The 24,064-nt window shown below is 45.0% G+C and overlaps 1 protein-coding gene across 1 annotated transcript in view; it reads right to left on the bottom strand.

The window, feature by feature from the left end:
* The window catches only part of LOC103801717 (dedicator of cytokinesis protein 7-like), a gene marked incomplete at its 5' end in the record, with an annotated part of 70,897 nt that overhangs the window by 6,452 nt on the left and 40,381 nt on the right, over nt 1–24,064 (bottom strand). The window contains 17 exon segments of the mRNA XM_009074139.1: nt 1,091–1,216; nt 6,474–6,488; nt 7,469–7,600; nt 8,512–8,655; nt 8,958–9,150; nt 10,149–10,249; nt 10,514–10,672; nt 11,329–11,481; nt 12,156–12,290; nt 13,134–13,230; nt 15,559–15,655; nt 16,679–16,814; nt 17,267–17,449; nt 18,110–18,264; nt 19,231–19,400; nt 22,875–23,014; nt 23,746–23,916. Coding sequence (XP_009072387.1) covers nt 1,091–1,216; nt 6,474–6,488; nt 7,469–7,600; nt 8,512–8,655; nt 8,958–9,150; nt 10,149–10,249; nt 10,514–10,672; nt 11,329–11,481; nt 12,156–12,290; nt 13,134–13,230; nt 15,559–15,655; nt 16,679–16,814; nt 17,267–17,449; nt 18,110–18,264; nt 19,231–19,400; nt 22,875–23,014; nt 23,746–23,916 — 2,307 coding nt within the window.

Here is a 24,064-nt window from a genome sequence, read left to right on the forward strand (position 1 = left end):
CAGTGGAAAAAAAAACAAGCTTAATGCCCTGGAAGGCAGGAGAACTCGGGAGGCTTCCAGTGGTGCTGGTTCTGAACAAGCCATTTGGGTTTGTTGTGTGTCTGTGAGCTCAACTGAAAACAGGTCAGTCTGGGACCTGCTGGGAATCAGGGGCTGGAGCAGAGCACAGCATAGCTGTGCTGGTGAATGGCTCTGAGCTCAGCTTCCTCTGCTTAAACCTCACCAACACTGCTGCCTTCAGCACAATGTGACAGCAGCTCAGCTGTTTGCAGCAACAACATGACATGAGATCTGTTCTAGCAAACAGAACAGGCCAGGTCTGCCCTCTGGCCCCATGGATGAGCAGTGTGGCACAGCCCAGGGCTGCTCATGCCCTTCCTCTCCCACTGGGAATGGCCTCATCCATGCACTGATGAGGGAAAAGTCATGGGAACAGTCTTTAGCCCATAAGGGTCCCCAGACTGTGCTAAGACAGTATCTGGACACAGGTTACTTGGCACAAAACCAGGCCAGGTTAACCACTACGTGTTAGGGATGATGTCTGTGTGGTACTGGAGCTGCACCCAAGCCTCAATCAGATTAACCTAAGTTTCCTTTGCTTGTTCAGTGCTGAAACAAGCTTCAAATCTGTGATGTCCCATCTCAGGAGCTTGAAAATTCAGCAACCTTAGAGGGCTCAGTCTCCACAAGTAGAGGAACATGATGTGAAGGCACCAAAATGACAGCAAAATGCTTTAAGTTCTGAAAGTCAGATCCCAAAAGGCATCTCAGCCTTTTTTCCAAGCCCAGGTTATTCCATTTACACCAGGTGGCTCAAGAGAAATGCCAACACAGATGGATACACTACAAATCATCCAAGGATCATAGCAGGTCTGCAGCTGTTGCTGCAAGCTCAGGGAGAACCTGTGGAATTCCTCTACCTACACTCCTCCCACAGAGGTAGGACTGGTAAGAGGACAGGACACAACAGCCCCAGCAGTGAGTCACTAGATAAGGCCATGCAATCTGCTTTGCCAAGGGAGTGTTCCTCTGAAATAACTGATGGAAAAGAGTCAAACTCGCAGTGAAACCTCCAGTTAAATCATCTCACCTCGAGCCGATGGGAAATTTCAGCTAACTTGGTGATTGCAGGCTCCTTGTAAACAAACTCTTGCTCATCTAGGTCTCCAAACTTAGTCCCATAAAAGCCGACTCGGAAGTAGGTGCCAAACATCCTCTTTCCATCCTAGGGATGGAGAAATAAGAGGTTATTCCAAGGTGGGGACATGTATCCCCCCAAGCATGACTGCGGGCAGGCTCCTGAGTTTATGCAAAATGAAAAAAGGAATTAAAAAAACAAGGAAAAAATTAGAAAGAAAGAAAGAAAGGGAAGAAAAACCACACCTGGAACTCAGCATGGATGCACTTAGCAGCAAACACCCCAATGAAATTATAAACTAACATGAAATTATATGGATCAGTTATGACCATTAGCCCAACCCTGCAATGACTTCTCCTATCCCAGGTGGAGCCTGGAGGTGTTACCATAGAATCATGGAATGGTTTGGATTGGTAGGGAACATAAAGATAACCTTGTTCCAACCTCCTGCCATGGGCAGGGACACCTTCCACTAGCCCAGGTTGCTCCAAGTCCCATCCAACCTGGCCTGGAACACTCCCAGGGATGGAGCAGACACAGCTGCTGTGGGCAGCCTGTGCCAGTGCCTCAGCACCCTCACAGGGAGGAATTCCTTCCCAATATCCAATCTAAAGCTCCTCTCAGTTTAAAAGCATCAGATGTCTCTGAGGAACAGACAAAGTCAAGTCCCTTCATTGGGGCAATGACCTCAGGCTCTCCAAACCCTGCAGACACCCTTAGCCTTTAGGCACAGGGAACCTTGGCTTCTGCCAGCCTGCAGGGAGGATATTGCACACAGACCCCTGGAAATCACCCAACATCAATTAACTGCATTATTTACTCTCCAGTAATTGCAGGATTGGGCTGAAGTCAATGTCCAGTTCACTCACACACACGCACAAGTGCTCTTTAACCAGCATTTCAGCTGGGAGGTGTTACTCTTTCCTAGACTAGTTACTAGAAGAGAGAGGGCCAAAGTCACTCCTGGTGAAAGCAGATGCAATCCTGTGTCATGTACCTGCTTCCATGAGAGCCAGTAGTGAATTTGGCCCCAAAATGCAACAGAAGTAGAGAAACAAGAAAGAGTTTTGCTGGAAAGGTAATGAAGAAAATCTGATTAAGAAAGAGGGAGAGAAGAAAAATGCTGTAAAAATTAAACACAACTTTGCTCTGGTTAAAAACCTCACGCTGCATGCACAAACCAGGGATGCCTGTCAGCAAGAAACCCTAAAATGTTCACCTTTACTCTCCTGAGAAAGTGTGACACAGTTTAGAACACTCAAGTGTTCCTGCTCTGGGCTAGATTTTGGCTTCAAACAGTCCTTACAGGTGTCCTGGCTGCTGTGTAGTGTTTTACTGTAGTATTTTGCTATGGCAAAACTGATCTCTTGTGGTGATGGTAAACATGATCTATGGAAGGCAAGAAGGATGAATAAGCCAAACTGAAATACAAAAAACCCTCAGGCAAACTCCAGACTGGAAAAAGCACTGTCAGGGCAAGCCACTGCCTTCTCCTGGGCTGGAGGCAACTCCAGAGCATCACACTGGAAGTGTCTGAGGTACACTTTGCTCTGCCCTCCTGAAGGCACCTGAGGGAAGCAGCAGCCCTCATCTCAAGAAGTCAACACCTGGCTGTGCCCTGGCTCCCTGCTCTAGCCTGTCCCTCCTCCAGAGAAGGGCTTTTATCCAGCCAGCATAGACTGCAGGGTTTCATCACACCACAGGATCCCAGGAGCACCCCTCAGGGTGTGAACTCCAGCGGCAGAGCTACTGTTGTTTGACTGGAAGTGCCATCTGGCAACATCTGGTTGCTACTCCTCTGGATTCCCTGTCTGTCCAGTGTCCATCCCTCTGGACCCATACAGGAATGACCAGCCTACTGAATCCTTTCTACTCATTATTACTTTTTCAAAGCCACAGTTCTGGCCAATATTATCCATGCTAAAATCCCTCAACTCTCAGCATTTCCAGTTTCCTGGGCTGTTTCCTTCAATTTCAGTGTTAGAGGCAGAAAGCTGTGATTCCAGAGATCCTTCCTCAAAGTACTGCCCAAGGTAGCACCTAGTGGAAGGTGTCCCTGCCCATGGCATAGGGCTGGAACTAGATGACCTTTAGGGACCCTCCCAACCCAAACCATTCTGGGTTTCCACAATTCTATGTCTGCCTGATGGGAACTGCCATAGAAAACAGCTCCCCAGACCTTATATGGGACCTGGGCATGCTCCACATGGAAGTAGGTGGGATCCTGCCCCAACCCATGGCATAGGGTGATAGAGGACACACTGCTTTCTAATTAATTAGCTTTTTCCTACCTCCTTGGTGAGTGGTTTTGGTTAATGAGCTTTTTCCTACCTCCTTGGCGAGTGGTTTTCAGAGTATGAAGCATTTGCAGAACCTGGTCCCTACAAAGTATCTGCCACATGGACACCTGCCTAGGCAACTCCTTGTTACAGGCAGTGTAAAATGAACAAGGGAGGAGGAAAATGCTGTCTGGTGATCAGGTTAAATTAATAAGGACTTCTGATGGCATTTAGTAAATGCATAAAGCACGAGGGGAGCCCCAGGGGTGGTGGCAGCAGCAGCAGGGAAGGCTGGTGAGATTCTGTGTCCCTGTGTGAAGGCAGGTCCCAGCTCATGCGCTTGTATCATCACCATTAAGACCAGCTGCACTGGCTTCTCCTGGTAAATCCAGTTGCTGAAGCTCAATTATAAGGATCCCAGGGAGCAGAGCCAGCAGTGTGGAGCACTGTTAGCTCCTAATGTGACTCATGTTGGGAATCTGTGCCTGGAAACAAACTCCTTCAGAGAGCAAACACATACAGACCAGTCCATACTTCACATGGACAGCCAGTAGCTGATAGATTCCTGAGATCAGGAGAGCTCAGTTCCCTGCCTAGCATTAGGAATAGGGGATGGCATTAGGAATAGGGGATGGCTCTGTACCAGGATCTTTGACATTCAGCCAATACCGATGTCTTTCTAACCACAGCAATGAAAACTAAACAAAGAACTTAATAGTCTTCTGACAAGAGCTCAAAATGCAGATATGAGGGAGGAATTATTAAAAGCATTGTGTCTCCTATTATTTTATCCAAAATAATAGGACTTTGGGAGGAGAAGAGAATGAAGGTGAACACTGAATAGCCATCACACAACTGGCAGAGCAGATCACAGCCACCATGATTTATGAACGTTCATGATTTGTTATTATGCATGGTAAATACCTTTCCAAATTGCTGGGAATCAAGTTGTAGAGTTATATCTCTTGCACACACAAAAAGCTTTGCCAACAGGAGTTGAATACAAAAAAATCAGATTCAAGAGTGATCATCTGCTTTCTTCAATGAGACCAAGACAGCAGCAGCTGCCTGAAGGGTGTAGGAATAGATAACTCCTTCAAATGCAGAATCCAACCAACTTTACCAAACTCAGCACAGTTATTTTCTTGCCCAATTTTAACCCAAGGTCCTCTGCAGTGTTGTCAACTACTACAAGTCTTCCAATATTGTTTTTTTGGCAAGTACCAGCACCAGAAGTCCTGTTACTCACTGGCAATCTCCCCCTGCATATATCAAAAAGCCTTTTTGAATTCTCATGGTAGAGCATGAAAAGACTTTTCCTAACTTTCCTAACTGGAAAGTAAACAAAAAGAATTAATTTAATATTGATTTTATGAACAAACACACAAAACCCACCACTTGGTATGTTTAAGGAGAGCTCAGAAATGCTTTGGTACCAGATTTAGGATACTTCAATACTTGTAGTTGGCAATACTGCGTTCCTTGTGGCATGAGGAGGGTCCTGCTGTTGGCATAGCTCTTTGGCAAAATGAAATTGGGGTTTCCACAGTGTAAAACAAAAAAACAAAAAGGGAAGGGGAGGGTAAGGGGGAAGAGAAAGGGAAAAAAAATTCCACAAGTAGGAACTTACCACAACAGACAATAGTAAGAGTGGGGAGGAGGGTCAGCAACCAGGGCGATAGAGGAGAAAACAGAAAGTATTTAATTAGGGAAATTCCAAAAAACAAACAAGCAGCAAATTGGCAGCAAATAAATGTAAAAAAAAAAGGGTGAGCATCAATTAAAATATTTAAAATAAGGGGAAATAAAGGGGGCAAAACATGCAACAAATCTGAAAGCTACGAAGCACAAAGGTCAGAAGAAGTGTGGCAATGAAGGAGCACAATGACAGACAAGAACTGAAACCACAGGTGTCTTTTACCATGCAGTAAAACATGACCAAGTGATGTTAGAATCATAACCAATGGCAGGAGTTTCTCCAGGGGTCGATTTAGGGACAGACTAATAAAATAGATGCTCACAGGCCCTCATGTTTCTTGGTTATTGAACCACTGACATCATGGACACACCTACAACAGGTACTCTGGGCCGCTGTGCTGCCTTGTCTGCTGGGACCTCTCATGGGGACAAGGAAATGATTTACAGGGCCAGCCCCTAAGTGTCAGGGCTTGCTTTAAGCTAATAAATTTCATTTTTTGCTAGGCTGGAACTAAAACTGATGTCCAGACATCCTCTGCCCAAATTACTTATGTCTCACAATGCCAAAGGCATTGTGGTAGAAACCTGGAGTGAGATGGCCCAAACTGATTCACAGAAAAGCAGAGATAAACTGGAAAGGTGAAGCCTAAGCAAATAACATCATATTCTCAGAACATTTTAGGTGTCTTCTGAGACTTCTCCATGCTGATGGACCCACTGTGTTGACTGGACTAGGGCTGGAGTCAAACTGGCTCTGCAGATGAAGCTATTTTTAACCTCTGTGTGTGGTTCTCATGGTGTAGACCACAGAAATGTGAGCAAACAGCCTCTACGAAAATGAAGGCAGCAAAACTGCCCTCAATTAATAACTGAGCTACTTTACTGCCAGATAAACAGCTACATAACTAAATGATTTCTCTTAAATGAACATTTTCCCCTCTGAGATAAGGTCTGCACCTGCAGAGAACCAGGTTTGTGTTTCAGTACCTCTGAGCATTCTTGCTTAAATCGACCCCTGTGGGTGGGGTGAAAATATGGTATGGAGGGATGATATTCTGTGTCAATGCTGATGAAAAGAAATATAAACAAATTATAACAACAAACTAGTGATGATACAGTGGCTCATTCACCAAAGAACCTCATTAGTGGAACACGTCAGCATCCATGCACTACCTACAGCTGCTTATGAAGAATTTCCTACTACAACCACAGTTTATTGGTATTTCTTTGGTTAATGAATTGTTTTAACAGCAGACAGCAACAGAAATACCCACAGCTAGCACATGTGGGCAAGCGTTGGCGTGAGTCATCTGAAAAATCTATTAGTGGTCTTGACTAACTAAAATGGAGTTACCTACCTCCCAGCCAGTACTCTGTGTGATAGAAAGTAAAAAGGGCATGTCACAGAAACCAAAGAAAGAGTTTCAAAGGCCAAAACATGACCTACAAAGTAAGGTATCATAAACCTGCAATGGTGTCAATGGTTATAAGCCAATTATGCATCCAAACCAGCCTTCTCTGGCCCAGGGCACCCAGTGATTATCCTCTAGAGGTTTATTTCACCTCAGGAATTTAGGAATGGAGAAAACACCAGACCCTCAGTCGGATCCTATGGACTGATGCACTAACCAACATCTACTGAGAAGCTGAAGGCAGCTCAGGGGTAACTACACCAACAAACCATGTACCCCGCAGCCCATGACCGCAGAGCTGACTGGGCCTGGGGGCTCAGAGTAGCACTGGCAGTACTGGAGAAGGGTCTGCCAGGCTCATGCCTGCCCTGACAGAAAGGCATGGAGCCAACCCTCTCCTGGAAGAGAAGCTGTGCTTCTTGAGCACTGCCAAGTGCTCTCATCTCCTGTTTAGCTGAGTCGATTGAGTCTATTGACTCTATTTGAGGGTCAGTCACTTCTGATGTCTCTCAGCTCCCTAAGCTGGTGAGTTTTGCACCACCCAAGTTTAGAAAAGTTCCTTCAATAATTTTTCCACCATATGAACAGAAAAATAACCCCCCAACATTTCTGAATGTTACCTACCAGGCTAAAGGCAAGACATAGTGGTTTTTCCCAGCATGCAAAACACAGCTTAAAATAACATCTGGAAGGATAAACTGACAGATGTTTGGAATTTTTAACTCTTGGGTAGTTCTGTAGTTACAATGAGACTTGGCAAGTGATGTTCCCTCATGTTAAATGTCCAGAGAGACAAAATCCTGTTAGCGATCCTTGGATTTACTGTGGATCATGATTTGACAATTCTCCTGGAATTGATTATAATGTTTTTTGCTTTACTTGCACTGAGCATTTGAAATTTCCTCACAACTCACACTGCAGCTGAAAATTCAAGCCATTACCTGGTGAACAATCTTGCTGAATGCTTCCTGGAGTTTACCATGAATAGTAGATAACTTCTTGGCATCTCTGTTGGCTTCATGAATAGGAATAAGGACTTTGTAAACCTCATTAACTGCTTCATACATGCCAGCCTACAAAAATAAGGTCCATCAGATTGCTCCATCCATTCAACAGCAAGAATTATACACACAGCATTGAAATGATACAACTGTAAAATGAAAAGGTGCCTTAGGCACCACTGAGATGTAATCAGCATCTAATCTTAAAATATACCCTTACATGAATGGAATAAAATCCTCAGTTACCCATGAAATCGAGATCTTACAGCATTACACATTGCTGCTAGTAAATAAGATCATTAACAGAATCAGTCCTGGGATATTTAGGATGGATACATGCACAAGCTAAACAGGATCCTAACCAAATCTATGGGAATTAAGTATGGAGGTTTAAGTGCACAGTACAGCTCGTTCTCTTCAGCACATCTTCAACCTATGTGACATCTACATCCACTTTTGGTGCTCCATGAGATTGGCTTTGGGAAGTTTCCTTAGGATGTGTCTCATGGAGAGGATCCAGCCCATTGCAGGCAGACACTGTATTGAGCGGCTTAGCAAGAATTCCAGGTCTTTGCCCTGGAGTTACTGCTGCTTGAACTTAAACCCACTGAATGACACCTCATATTCGCGTTTTTAGGACATAATTGCCTTGTTTTCCTTGGTTTCTGATGGATATACCAGTCATTCACAGTGCTCACACAAAGCTCTCATCCCACTCTTTTTTTGAAGAGAGGGCAAAACCCTACAGCCTTTCTTCCTATTGTGAACTTTTAGATGTGCAGTGTGGAAGTGGAAGACACTGGGAACACACCAAGGCCTCTGATCCCAGATCCCATCCTCTGCACATTTTCCTCCAGAGTTAAAACCCCAAATGCTCCATGCAAATCAAGCATTTACAACAGAATCATACACTCATAGAGGAAACATTTTCCTTCAGTGTGAGATTGCTGAAGAACAGAGGTAAAGAAATAAAAGTCTTCTACCATGGAGAAAGATGCTGCAGCCTGTTCCAGCAATCCCACCAGACCAGCTTCTGTGAAATACTTTCCAGAACAGATTCCTTCTTCATCTGGTGATACAACATCATCAGAAACTGCTGACTCTTCCAAAACATTGGAAGATATGTTCTGAGGAGATATAATAGGTAAAATGCTTTTACTCCATTTAACCAACACTTTCCATACTTGGAGAGCCAGCTCATTTTCAGTCAAATCCTTAAATTTTTACAGAGGCAGCTTCCTATTTTTATAGAGCATATATATAAAATTGAGCTTTCTATTTTTACAGAGCAGCATTTATTCCTGCAACACACTGCGTAAGCACAGTATGAGTCTGTAGGCACAGGAACACTTGGCACATGGAGGAGATACTCTGTACCTCAATGGCATGTGACAAACCCCCAAAATCCATTAGAGAGGATCATTCCCACCTGAAATGTAACACAGCCCACAGGGAGGTATTTTCTGTCTTCCAGCATGCTGAGATACTCAGCCACCAGGGCTGCAGAGTGGACCAGGCACTGGGCAGACTCGGCGTGGTTGCTCCTCTCGGAGTGCTTCCCAGCCATGTTCTGCAGCCACGTCAGGCGCAGGTCGGGGGAGTTCTGGTAGCCTTTTGCAATCCTAATGGAAAAGAAAACCTCTGGGATGTTATTTACTTTCCTCCTGAAGCAGCACAGTACTTCAGCATGCTTTTTCACACAGTGTTTAGTCACTTCTGTTGAAACAATAGCCCTCAGTGCTCGGCTCACTAGAAACATCTGAGATAAGATGATATATATTATATATGCAAAGTTACCCTAAACTATAGATTTTGGAGCCAGTTGGTGGGGGGTGAGCAACTGCAGCTACCCCTGATGGCAGAATGCTTTTATGGGGGCTGCTGAAGCTATTGAACAAAGCCCTTATCTCACCTGGAGACTGGTAGTAAGTTAAAGGTGTGGGACAATCAGAACACACCTCCCTGGTTGCTTAGAACAATCTCTCTGCCACCTTCTGAGAAGCCTTCAGGGCCATTTGTGCAGACAACACCGTGTAATTTGGCACTTGGGACCTTAACATGGTCCTGGAATATCTTTTGCATATAGAGACCATGATATGTACCACCACCAAAAAGCTTCCTGTGCAAGCAGGTCCTGGAAGATCCTCGAGTTCTTTCTGATGCAAACAGGGAGAGCTGTGTTTACTCCGGTGGAAGATAAGATTGTCAGAGACTACTGGAGAATGGACACTACTTTTACCCAAGGGAAGCTACATAAACACCAAACAAAATCTGTCAACACCACATTCAAACAGAACAGACAAGTACATTTTAGTCCATGAGCACTGGGACTCAGAACTGCTCCAAAAACAAGCTCTATGAGGGCTCAACTGTGCAACATCTGAGTCCAAAACCAAATAGCAAGTAGCTGTGGTATTTTCAAGTGAAATGGGAATCAAGGCAAGAAGTTTAAAACAGGATTAAGTTCAAAGTAAAATAACTGCTAATATAAAACAAGCAATCAAAGCTCACAGCAACACAACAGCTCATGCTGTGAATATGGGAGTGCAGTAGGTACTAAACCTTATTCAAACAGCATGTGGAGCACTGACATCTACTGTCCCTACAGTGCAAACTCTACCTGTACATCAGGTCAATCAGCATTTCTGGATCTTCCTGGTGCTCCTTCATTTTAACTGTGTCCGAGAGGATCATATGGAGGTTGAACACTAGATCCTGGACCTGTGAAAAATACACTGCTGTAATGAACTGGCAATGGGAATTGAACTACAAACTGTTATGTGAGGACCACAGTCACTCCAGACCTTCGTGTGTTTGCATCTTGTCAGAATTAACCAAATGCCTGTGTTTTATGTACTTAGAAAACTTAAAAAGCCAAACAACTACCTCCATCAGGGAACAGGTGCAAATTCTAGTTCTAGATGGAAGCTTAAGCACAGCTTGCTAATAAACTGCATATTAGTTCTCTTGTGCTATGTCTTTTACCTGATCAGGGAATGTTGTCTCCCTAAGCTCCAGATCTTCTTCAGCATATGTCAAAATAGTCTTCAGGGAACGTCGCAAAAACTCTTCATTGAAGTTCTGGGATGTCCCCACCAGGGATGAGAGAGACATGGTCACCTGCATCTTCACTCTGGCAAAGTTCTGCAACAGAGACATTGTTGTGGTACTTGAACAACCTGGAGATGCTGCAATATCAGTGCTCTGGGCATGGTTCCCTCCTCCTGACAGGTAACTTGCCCCAACCTTGGTAGTGTTCAAACCCAGGTTGGATAAAGCCTTAGTAACCTGGTCTGATGGGAGGTGTACCTGCCCAGGGCATGGGGTGGGGACTGGATGATCTCTAAGCTCCATTCCAATCCCTAAAATTCTATGATTCTATGACTGATACAAAAAGTTATCAGCTAAAAGGACTGCCTCAGAGTAGTAATTACAATAAACCTCTGGTGCTACCCAACTTCTTAATCTGATTAACAGCAATATTTAGTTCCAGATGAAGGTACTCCAGCAGAAGCTTTAATTTTCTCTTTTCCTGCATGGTCTCCTCTCACACACCCTCAAGAGGATGATGCTCAACTCCTTCTCATGTTACAGCCTTGACCCCAGACAGCTTTTGGTTTGGCCTAGGCTAAAAACTGGAATCAGTGTTAACCTGCTGCTATCAACCCCCTAACAGTCCCTGAGCCCAGAATCAAGGTTGTCCCCTCAGTGCTGCTTCTCGCCATGGGGGCTGTAACCAAAGCTAGCAGCTCCCAGCCCCTTTAGATGCAATGACCTGGTGAGGTGCAGCAGGTACTCACGTTCCCAATCTCGAAGTTCTGCCTCATCAGCAGGTACAGAGAGGCACTCGCGTGCGACCGTATGGTGCTGATGCTGCTGCTGCAGTGTCTCAGGAGCCTCAGGCACAGGTCTGCGCACTGCTCCGTCTCCTCTTCAAACAGCAGCTCAGGGAACTGGGAAAACAGCACGTGAGGAAATCAGTGCTTAGACAGACAGGAACAAGCACTCTGGAAAATGGGTCAGGGTGATCCTCACCAGTGAACATACACTGGCATTAGAGGAAGTCCAGTCCTCTCTGTTTTGAGGGGAATGATGGTAATTTGAATCACTCCACTTTACAGCAAGGCAGAGATGGCTCACTATCAGCAAAGGCAGGCAAATCATTTTACCTCCCCACAAATTGCTCCTACATCTACACCCTCAGACTGATTTACATCACTTCCAAAAGTCCAGGCTTGAAACTCTGAGCTTTTCCCAGCCCACCTATAAAACCTGGGACATTGTTTCAATTATAGGCCCAGTAAAACCAATCCATTTTTAATGAGATTTGTACAGCTTAAATCCCACCTTTGCCTTGTGCTCCCTACTGAGCAGGTGATTCTTCCCACTCAACACCAACCAGCAGGAACACACATCCAACTCAGGCTGTGTGAATTGTACTTTTGTGTGCAGCCAAACCCAAAATGCATAAATAAAAGTATTGATCATAAAACCCAGTTTATCAACACCCAGACCACACTTCTTGAAAACCAATACAGCACAAAACAGTAACTGCTTGGTGAATCAAAGGAAGAAAATTCCATCCTCCCTCAGAGCTGCTCAGGGTGTATGACAGCAGAGAATTCACCTTTGAGACCAAAGCTCTCTGTGTGGCGAAGCAGTGCTGGAGGTAAAGTGCACTTTGGTTGCAGGCCATGCTGTGTAGGAGCACTTTCAGCACCCCACCGAGGATACTCTCTTTGGACTCTGTCACGGAAACAGTCTGCAGTCAAAAGGAAACCAAGAGTTGCATGAGCAAAAATGAATCTCCTGTGTGTGCTTGTGTGTGTGTGTGACAGAGAGAGAAAACTGCTCTGACAAAATGCCCTTCAGCATGAAGAAATTACGCACTTAACTAGGCCTGAAAACCAGACACATTCTGAACCAAACCCCAGGTAATGAACACCTGACCCATGGATAAAGCTGAGGGAGTGATGATGCTTCCTAAACGCCCTGACATAGTTCTGCTAGAGGGAAAGCCTCTAGCTGGGCTCTAGCTGGATTGCTCAGGCACAAGGTGCAACCCTTCAGATTTCTGGGTCTCTTTGCAGCTCAGAGGTGGCTCTGGGAAGCTCCTGGCTCCTTCCAGCCCATGCCCAGGTTACATTTGTACAGAAGGCAGAAGACAAAGCTGTCACGTGCCCTCACCCACCTGTGCACACAGACCTAGGGGCCTGGAAGCTTTCCTGCACTGTGCAAACCAAGGACTGACATAGGAGGGCTGACCTGGAACCCAATGATGTGAGGCAGATTTGGGAAGAACTAGAGGAATTGGTTAAAACAGGGGAGGACTTGGAAAATTTTACAGCTCATTACTGAGTTTTTGAAAAACTATATCTTACACTACAAACAGGGAAGAGTTTTCAAACAGACTGGAGGAAGCTATTGCAATGCAAAACCAAAATGTTACAGGCTGAGGATTAGGAGAGGCATTACCTCCCTTCCTGCTGCAGCAGGGCAGCCAAACAGTTCTGACAGCACTCAGCAGGGAGGTTTGGTTTAACAAACTGCTGCCTGGCCTGGTGATTGTAATGCCATTACATCTCCATTTGCTTATCATCCTTACCTGAACAACTATCTCTAGTGTATCCAAAATGATCAGATTGGCTTCTGTTGCAAGATTTCCATCGATAAGTGCCTCGTGTTCTATCTCTGCCCTTGATCTAATCAGGGAAAAGACAGCAATACAATTACTATCTGATTAAGAAGTAAACCTTAAATATTTTCTGGTCAAACACGTTTTGTCATTAGCAGGAAATTCCCAGCAATGATCTGTGTATTTATTACTGGACAACACTACCAGGGTGTTTCAATGCATCCCCTGAGAGGACAGGAGGGCTCATTCTTTTACATATACAGACTTACACAGGCTTTACGTTCATCATGCTTGGAGAGCTGACACTACTTTCTGACACTTGGTTACTCTACCAGGAACACAATAGCAGTTTAGAATCCAAGTCCAGCTCAAAACTGATTTAGTAGCATCGTTAGGCATGCAACAGCACAACCAGGAACAGAACATATGGCTTTATGCTATAGGCTATGGACACATGGTGGTGCTACACGAGCTAGTACACTGCACTTAACATTGGGTGTAGCACAGAGCACCTAGCATGAGGCTGCAATCCCTGGCCTTTAGGCTACATCGTATCCTTGAAAAATAACTTCCTCTCCAAGAGAAAGGACAGAGTTTTGCTGTTACATGCCAGGCACTCACTTTCCTGGAAAGCCTTACAAAGTTCATACACCCACTCACACCTGTGGCTCCAGGAACTCAGCAGCAACCCCTAATTCCAGTGGCACCAGCTGCACCAGGCAAAGATGCAGTTGTGTATTTAAAGAGCCCAACTCTGGCCCACCCTGCCACAGGTGCTATCTCTGACAGAGTCATGCCAGGCCAAACCACAGCAGGAGGGTGACCCATGGGACTGACAAAATCCAAGCAAAATCCACAACTAAGAGGGAGGCAGCTGATTTGGCTCTTGGAGCTGGATTGCAGCTGCCACACTCTGCTTCCTCTGGGAGTTGGGTCATACCCTCAGCATCTCTTCTTCAGGCCTGGGGCCTGGTCCTATATAAGATAATACTACCTGCGTAAAATTACACCACCTGCAATTAGCTGTGCACAGTTCTTGGTATGGAAGGCCTTGCTGATCAGGCTTCAAAGGGCCAGGCTCTACCTACACACACAGGACACATGGTGCCACAGTAGGAGATGGACCCAGGTCACAGCAAGCAAGGGTTAGAAAGCAGCTTGGTAGAGTTATTTAAGCAGCTAATTTTGTGGGGTGCAATACCATCCTTTGACCATCAAGGTATTCCACAGCTGTTAAACATGTATGTGAGATCTTTCTGGGAAGGAGAGGGCTCAGATCCAGTGGCAGCAACGAACTGATGTGTTCTTCAGGCCAAATCTGAATCTGGTGTATAAATTCCACAGCTCTGGAATTTATATCTACATCACTTCATTAGTAGGTTGAAACACACTGGTCATTTGGCCTTCCCAATGCCTCAACAGGACTGGAGTCTTGGGCAAAAAGCTACTACTTGACATAATGAGACAACACATTTTTTGTGGGTAAAGGAATTAGAAGCTGTGATGAATTACTTTCTACTCCAGGAAGAGTCAGTGTCTTCAAGGGCAAAATTTGGCCTGATCTCCATCTGGGCTCTGAGGACCCCATTCCTCAAGTTTCTTCAGAGCTTCCTTTGGGCTGAGATTGCTTTCATAGGACTAGGAACAATTCTTTTGCTGGGAGGATGGAGACTGCAGGTTGCAATTTGAGGAAACAGAAAACGTGCACAGCGAAGCTCAAACACAAGTCCTTGAGCCCTCCAGGTTCAACCACACCAGGAGACAGAATTTTAAAGGCAATGGGTGTAATAAGCAAAAAGAGCTCATTCCAATTATTTGCACACACACACTGAAAACTTCTGCCAAGCATCACACACAAGGCTGTGATGACTGAGTCTGCAGATGTACAAAATGGCAATTTATAAGGACTGCACACCAATGCTACAGTACCTGGCTGGTTTGTGGCTTCTAAAAGCACAGCACATGTGGAAAAACAATCAAAGTGATGGATTAGGACAGGAAAGGAAAGTGAGCTTTGAAAACTCCAGAATGCTCTTATGGAATAAAGGAAATATGACATGAGATATATACGCTATCTGTGAAAACTCTTAATGGACCTTCCCTCTAGATTACAGCTTGGGGCAGGGTTTTAAGATGGTAATGGATTATATTAGTCTCTTTAAATGTAATTTTAAAATCTAAGGATGCAAGGGACAGTGGAAAAGCAAAGAGTTAGGAGGGCAGTGTTGGACTAAAAGCTATTTGCATACTGCCAGCCTTGTCCAGCCAAGGGCCCAAACCTGCCCACACAAGGGCTCTGTGCACTGGCTGCTGCCAGCAACCTTCTGTGGGGAGAGGGACCCTGTTCTCACAGGCACTGCCACATGGTTGATGTAGAAGGATAAGGTAGAGTTACTTGTCAAGCTTTTCTGTGTTTTGCCGCCAGTGAGTCATATCCTTTCTCCATCTCAGATTCTCTTGACTTCCAAATGCGCTCCCAGAAGGACTTCTCTCTGCAGGATCACAGCAGAACAGCAGCAGTCAGCTAATGCTCAGTTTTATTGCACAAGCAGCAGCTCTACATTTGTTCACAAGTGGCAGATGACAGCAAACTATGACTTAGACCTCGAGGCTGTGGCACTCACCCAAGATGTCTACACGGCCCCTAATTCTGTCCCTGCAGAGTAGCATGAGAGAGAGAGGCAGCTGGGACACACCAGGGAGGCAGCTGTAAGAGCTGGTAAAAGAAGGGCCTGCCTTGGACTACATAAGGAGCCTGATTTTGTCAAGCAGTTCGATATTGCTCTCCTCAGCTGACACACAAAAATGTTCTCAGGGTGGTACCAAAACCCCTTTCCCACCTCACAGCCTTTTATGTCTGCTGGGAGGGCAGGGGAATGTCAAGTAAGTAAGGCAATCAGGCCAGATTAAGAAAAAAACCCCAAAGATCCCAATCTCTCTGAAGTGATTCATTAATTATGGCTGCAAAATATTTATTCAACTTAGTTCACTATGACTGGGTCACATGTATCAGAATGCCTGTGTCAGAGCAGGAGATGAAACCACAGTTCTGATTCTTGTCCTAACCCCTGGGCCACATTTGTTCTCAAAACCAAACCGTAAAAATCACCAGAATGTGGTCGTTAGCCCAACTTCTGGCTGTTTCAATTCTCCTTAAGTTAGCAGAAATACCCAGACATTTTCAGAGCTATTAAAGCAAGATCAGGCAGTTTGTTTAGCACAGGACATACTAGAAATGGCTCTGAAAGATGCTACACTGGAAGATGCTGAGGCAAGAACACCCCTTAAATAAGATGTGGTGTACACAAAAACAATTAAGGCATAAATAATTTGTCTCTAACTCAGGAAAAGTGTAGAGATTTTGCAGACCCAGTGAAGGATGCTGCAAACTGCAAACAGCTTTTCTAGGGGCCTCTTTGTCTGTATCCCACATCACAGATGGGTGCAAGCAATTGCTGGGGATGGAAATAGCAGTTTTTGGAAAAGGGGATGGCACAGAGGACTTCTTCACTTACCTAGCTGTCCTCTGCTTCTCCGCACCATTTCCTGCCTTGCCCCTATACTTCCCAAAATAGCTTCTTCAAGCTTGGCTCTCATGTCTTTTGACTTCTTGAATGTCAGACTGTTCATTCTTTCAAATACTTTCTTGCCCTGCAAATTTAAAAGGAGACCATGAGAGAAGATTCTTTCAATTTAGGATATTCTCTAAGCATTAACAACTCAAAATATCTTTCCTGTCTAAAGACATGCAGCAAGAAAGGAATGCAGGTTTAGTTGGTAGGCAGATAATCTACCGAGAGTCCAACATTGCTACAAGAACTCTCTTTGCTAAGTGACTCGTTCCCTGCAGCAGTTCCCAGATGAGTGGCAAGCAGCACACACTGCTTAGGGAGTGAAACACGGATGTTAGCATGTCTGAAAAGTAAACATGGGAAAAGGCTAGAGGTTGCACAGAGATGTGCCTAGCCTTGGGATTCTGAACACAGGAAATACTTAGGAGAGAGCAGGAAATGCCTTTCTGCAGTCGTATAGAGGATGGGAGTATAAAGGTCCTCGGCAAGCCCCAGAGAGAACTTGAGGAGGTTCAAACAATGTGGGAGTACCTTGTATTCAAAGCAAGATACACAGAGATAAAGCAAGTCCAGCAGGCGATTGAGCTGCAGCACTGACAGGTCTGTGAACCACTTCTGCAGGACACTTTCATCCGCGTTCTTGAGCACCCACAGGAGGCAGATGAGGAGGCTACGGCTGGACTCCGTGGAGAAGGTGGAGTGCTGCCTCCCACTCTGAAACAGACAGGATGAGACAGTGCACTTCACACCCAACCTCTTCAATCACCACATTATATGAGTTTCTTCCCTCAAGATGCCTTTAACGACCTTCAGCAGGTTAAGAGTTAAGCAGAGGAGCTCCATTCATTCTCTCATGTATTTATCAGTGTCTCCCTTTGAGTGCACATAAATCACAGCAAAATGGGGTCCTGATGCTGGAGTAAAGGGGAGGAGGAGGAAGAAATGGAATGATCTGCCTGCTACCAGAATCAGGATTCCCCTCCCTGTGCAGAGAAGAGGGAAAATGGACCATTTGTGTCTTCAGATATAGACGTGATAAGAGTTTCTCCTCAGGGCTTGAAGCTTATAGCGATCACTGCACTTCACAAAGCTTTTACCAGCTTGTTTCAGAACAAGAGAATATTGCCCAGAAAAGAGAATTCTCCCATTTTCTGAGGTTTGTTCATTTTTAACCCTGCTTGGCATTTTCTTATACCCTCTCTAAGACACAGACAGCAACAGGCTCCCCTTGCCTCTCACCCCTGTGCAACACCCAGCTGCAAACCGATACGGATCCCCACACCACTCTCTGATCAGCCCACGGAACCTGCACATGCAAATATTTGCTTGTTGACACAGACTGAGGGTCAAGGAACAGGGAGAGATGGTTTGTACCGATGAGGGGAGCAGGAAGCTGCTGGGCCGTGTGAGCTGAGGGACCGATGTTCCTGCGATGGCCATGGCAACTGTCTGGCTTATCATGCTGCCACCCTCACTTTCGTAATCGTCCACGGCGACGCAGCTCGGCCTCCCCCGCTGGTTGTGGCTCTCTGCAGAGAAATATGGGCCTTGGGTCAGTCTCGAAAGTCAAGGCTTCTCCCCTCAGCCTCCCTCTTCAGTGCGGGTTTCATTGAACTGGGAAAGCAAACTGAGAATCATCCCACTCATGGTGTCCTGCACGTAAACAGGACTGAGATTTGAGGTCATGCAAAATTCAGCCTACACAACCTTGGTATCCAGAACATTTTTTTGTGGCCAACAGGACTAGGACAGTGATCATCCCCCTGGACTCAGCACTGGGGAGGTCACACCTCAGTGCTGTGCTCAGGTTTGGGGCCCTCACTGCAAAAAGGCCATTGAGGCACTGGAGCGAGTCCAGCCAAGGGCAACGAGGGCAGCAAAGGGCTAGAGAACATGAGGAAGGACTGAGGGTGTTGGGGTTGGTTAGCCTGGAGAAGAGGCTCAGGGGTGACCTCATGGCTCTTTCCAACTCCCTGACAGGGGTTGGAGAGAGGTGTGGGATGTCTGTCCTGCCATGGCTGCAGGGAGAGGACTAGAGGGAATGGCCTTGAGCTGAGGCAGGGCAGAGGCAGAGGAGATGTTAGGAGAAATGTTTTCCCTGTTAGGGTGTTCAGGCACTGGGATATTGCCCAGGGAGGTGGTGGAGTCACCATTCCTGGAGGTGTTTAAGTGATTTCTGGATCTGACACTGGAGGATATGTTTTAGGGTTTAGGGGTTACAGCAGTGACACGTTAATGGTTGGACTTGATGATTTTAGAGGTCTCTTCCAACCTTGATTATTCTAAGTACGGGCAAATGCAACTTTTGAGTGCTAACAATCATTGATGAATGTCTTTCCCAGTGCAGTTCAGAAACGGATGTGAAAACATGTCAGAGTTAGATTCCAGAAACAATCTCATCCAGCAGTAAAGGGTTTGTAGTTCAATTTCGGAACCCAAACACTCAAGCCTTGTGAGCAGATAAACAGATACTCAAAGTAGGGAATCCAAAATACCTGTGAAGTCATAGAGCTGAGGCACGGTTTCCATGATCACACCAATCAGAGGTAGATACAGCATTGCCACCCGGGCCTTTACCTGCGGGTCAGCGTACCGCGGATCCGAGTCGTGACTGGACAGCAAGTTGTGTACCATATTGATGACCTTCTTATGCAATCCAAATAAACTGTTAAAAGACAGTTGGGTCATGCAGATTAGTTCATATCTTCAAAGCAAACTATACTTTGTAACTAAGGAGCTTCAAAAAGGAAAAAAACCACCCTGGTTTTTATTTTTAACTTCACCAGAACTGCCATTTTTTGATCTCCCATGGATCTTACAGGTGGCTGGTTTTTCACTGCGCCATATAGAGCGTACAGAAATATCTTGTGGAATGCACACCCAATATAATGGGAACACTTGTATTCATACCAAACCAAAGCCTCAGTCACTGCTGTGCTGAAGCACCGAGTCTACTGAAGACTGTTAGGAGAATTTACGGAATGTGGAAAACAGGGAGAGGAACTTGAGAGGACAGTGGGTTTAGTGAAACTCTTGGCTGTGCTCTTTTTTTGTCTCTATTTAACACCATTTACAGAGAAAAACCCTCCTAAGCCAGAGCACTGATGCTATAGAATGATCAGGAAGTTTCTGCTTCAGCTCTCCGACCCCCCATACAATTATTGAACCAAACCAGATCCATAATTCTGAGTAAAAAGTGGCACAGAAATGGAGGGGTAGAAGGAAAAACAGCAAAAAATGGCCTTCCTCATTATTCAGATGCACAGGGCCCAAGCACCATCCCCTTCTGCAGGGCACTGTGTGTGAGCCTGCTTGATGCTCATGCCTTGAAAACACAAACACTCGCCTGAATCTCTCAAGAACACACTCTGCTCCTTTCAACCCCCTCAGCCACCACACAGAAGCAAAACTCTCCCAGAGCAAATAGCATGTGATCTCTGTAGCTATTTGCTTCAGTAGGCAAACCAGGCCAAGAAGACAATTTTACCCCATGCATGAAGCAGCCAAGGAAGCTCATACATTAGGTATTAGCAAAACATAAGCTGCAATGTTCAGACCTGAGGTATTAAAACAGGTGCTGAATTTCAGGCAGTATCCACTTTACCTGAAAAGTAGAGTTGAATTCTGGTTAAAAAAAAGAGGTTTTGACTGGATTTTGGAGGGTTTAAAGTGACTATAAGATATCAGTACAGGTTGGAAGGACATTTGCAGTTGCACATCTTCCCTGTGGCTTTTAATCAAGCCATAATGAGATCCTACAATTGCCTGTTTGTGTAATTAGTGAGAGCCTTAACAACTAGGAAGGAAATGCTTATTTAAGTTCCTTCAGATTAAGGATAAAGAAAAGTCTTTGTATTATTTTGAAGGCACCTCAGTTGTGCTTCTAAAAATTCAAGGGAAACTGTCCCACAGGCCACGGAACTGCAGATAGGGGAAACACATCTACGCCACAGCACATAATTCAAACCTAGGGATACATGGATTTCTTTATCACTTTTCCAGAACAGAGCAGGCCCCATGGTGGATTGATCCATCATGGAGAGGATGAAATACAACCCATGGATCTCACTGACCTCCCACCATCCCCTCAGTTATCTCAGCCCTGGCCTCAATTTCTGTCAACATCCACCCACACTTTTGGGAGACTCATTTTGTCACGGAACATTGAAGGCTGAACTCTGGTTTCCTCACATCTGGCCTATAACACCAGCCAATACAGGCAACGTGGGCAGTGTGAGTTAATGCCCAAGGTACCACTGCAGTGTTTGCAGAGACAACCTGCTCAGGGTCCAGCTGCTTGGACTCGTGGTGACTGTCACGTCCATGGCTTCCTTCACCTGCATGGTGTCCTGTTCTTCAGACTGCAGGTGCTCTGGAGGACTTTGTTGTACCCCATCAGTGTACACCCTCTCACACAGAGGGATTTGTCCAACACACACCTTCAGGCACCAGCACACTCTGCAGTCTTTCTGTTCAATTCAATCCAAAGAGTTCTTATAAAATGAGCTAAAACTTAACCTATCTTGCTAAAGGAGCAAAAAGAGCAAGGACAGAACACATTTAAGGCTCTGGATCATCTAGCAACCCCTGAAGCAGAGCTCTAACACAGTAAGCAACTAGATGGACGTCCCTCTCCACTCCTGTTGTGGGATAATGAACTGGGAACAACTCTGAGCTTTCTCCAATGGTGGCCAAAACATTTTATGGAAGTCAAGTCTGAATTCTCTGCTAACAACCTGCTGATGATACTGTATGACTGTCAAGAGTCTTCACAGGCAAAGGAAGAGCAGATCTGAACAGACCTGGTTTACTTTATATGATAGATCTACCAAGGCAAATGCAAAGGGTTGAAGCTTGAGAAGCCAACAGACTTGAAACTACAAGTCATTCAGGAAAACAACACCACAAATGTATTACAGGTATATGACTTCCCAAAAATTCAGAAGCTTTGATCAAAATGAATCTCCAACTTTATACCAACTGGTATCAGGGTGGGGTTTCTGGCTAGACAGGGTTTGAGAGAGGAGCTGTCTCCCCAGTGGACACCAGCAAGATCATGCTGATGGCTCCTTGTGCAGTTGGGCAGAGATCACCATCCTGGGCCAAGCCTAAGTGCTCGGTAAGTAGCTAGAGAACAGGGATGCTGGTGAGAACAGAAGTCTGTGAAGAACAAGGGCAAACATGATCAGAGACAGGACCTGATTTCTAACCAGTGAGCAGGATGCTCCTGTGCCACAAAAAGGATTTCTGCAGACAGTATAAATGGGTAAAGATTTGCTGTTTTTTCCATTTCAGGCCAAACAAATGGGACTGCAGTGTGTTATGTACATAAACAGGAAATATTCTAATTTATGACAAAGAGTAAAATTCTAATTTTACTCCAAGAGGAAACAGAATGAATGTTTAACTCCTAAGACCTCTTGGTAAAGGGGCAGAATTAACCATGAATCATCAGCATTTGTCGACTCGGCTGATATTTCTGAGTCCACCTTGAGAAAAATGCCTGTGAGAGAACTTAGGAGTGTTGAAGCAATCAATAATTTCCATTGCTACCCATTTTAAAGAGGCAAGGCAGAATACAGCCCTAAATAACACAAGGAACAGACTGGATGTCAGGACTACAGGCTATAGGCTACTTCAGAAAATTATTTGCTGCACAAGCCAGGCAAGTCACCAACAAACTCTGCATGCTTGACTCTATTTGTCTATTTATGTAACCCACAGGGGCCTCATCAATGCATAATTTATGGTTAAAAAGAGCTGAGAGAACCACAGGCAAAATATATTGTAACAAAACTACCAGTAACAGAGGCTTCCTAAATGTTGGAAATTATTTCCTTGTTACAATTGAGAAAAGCTATTTTCCTGTTAGAGCTCCAGCAGTGCCCCTGTGGCAGCAGGAACCTCTTTGCCTTCTTCTCAGCTGGAAAAATGTGATTGAAATCATGTTCAGAGCCAGAGATAAGGAAGCAAGAAATAGGAGGGGCAGGGAGAAAGAAGAGGATTCTTACAGAATGGGTTTCTTAATATAGCTTACAAATTTACATCCATTCTGGCCATGACAGAACTGCCTCTGCATCCACCATTTGCTTGGAATTACAGAAAACTCTCTGGAAAAAAACAAACTGTGAAGATTTACCCTTCTGCATCAGGATCCAAAATGACAGCCAGTTCTGTCAGCACGAGCCCAGCCAAGTAATGCTGCTGGCGGAAAGGCACAGACAACTCAAACATATTTGCAATCTTCTGGTCTTGGACATTTGTGGAGAACCCAGAACTCTGTGAAAAAATCGAGTTTCAGAAGCTGCAGCATGAACACAGAGCCAAAGCTTAGGAAATACATTAGAGGCAGTTTCCAGAATTAAAGATAATCTCACACAAACTACCTTTTCCCCCTTTTGTTTGGATCCAGGCACATCTACTCACATTACATCCCAGCTCACTAACCCTTGTATTAAATCTGTTTGTTGTTATTGCCTTTCCCCCACCAGGGCAGGCCTTAAGGAAGTTAAGCCAAATAACCTTTAAAAGTGGATTACTTAAACTTTTAACTCATGGATGCTCTTATTCAGGCTGAAGAAGGCTTTAATTTGATTTAGTTTATGTGATCTTGCAACTAATTAATCCACTTGAATGGCACACTAATTCAAATCAGTTTTTCTGAGCAGGACAAGATTAAGCTGCATGAGCTCAGAAGACCTTCATTTTGCCAGAAGTGGCAAAAGTGTGGATAAAGTGTTTTCTTTAATGGTTCATTTATGTTTGTCCAATACAGGAGGGGAATAGGTCCCTAAGTCACTATAAGGATAGGGATATGGACATCCTTTTTTCAGTAAGATCAAAAGAAATCAAAACCTATGTGGGAAGAAAAACTAATTTCTAAATAAGCACTTCCAAAAATGTTAGCAGGAGGGACTGAGAATAGAACTGGATACAAATGCCTCACGTGATTTATGTCAGAGCACCAAGCTCAGCTTGTACTTCCACAAAGGCTCCTGGTCCCAGCATACCTGGGAAGTTGCTGAAGACACAGATGGTGATGGAGATGCAGGTGGTGTGAGCAAGCTGCAGGGTAAATTCAAGGTGACATAGTGTTCATGGCTGCAAATGATGCGAAGGAAGTCCAGCCTCAACGATGCCAAGTTACTTGGATTTGTTAAGGAATACAGCTTTGAAGATACCTGGTATAGTCCACAACATTGCAATTAGCACCACAAGAGTGTATAAATGCAGGGTGAGCTCCCCTGTCCCACTGCTGCCTGCCAGAAACACTTCCAAAGCAAGGACTGAAGAATTCAGTATCATTAAATGGTCACATCCACACCACTT

This window comes from Acanthisitta chloris, unplaced genomic scaffold (assembly GCF_000695815.1).
Source record: "Acanthisitta chloris isolate BGI_N310 unplaced genomic scaffold, ASM69581v1 scaffold26984, whole genome shotgun sequence".
Lineage (NCBI taxonomy): Eukaryota > Metazoa > Chordata > Aves > Passeriformes > Acanthisittidae > Acanthisitta > Acanthisitta chloris.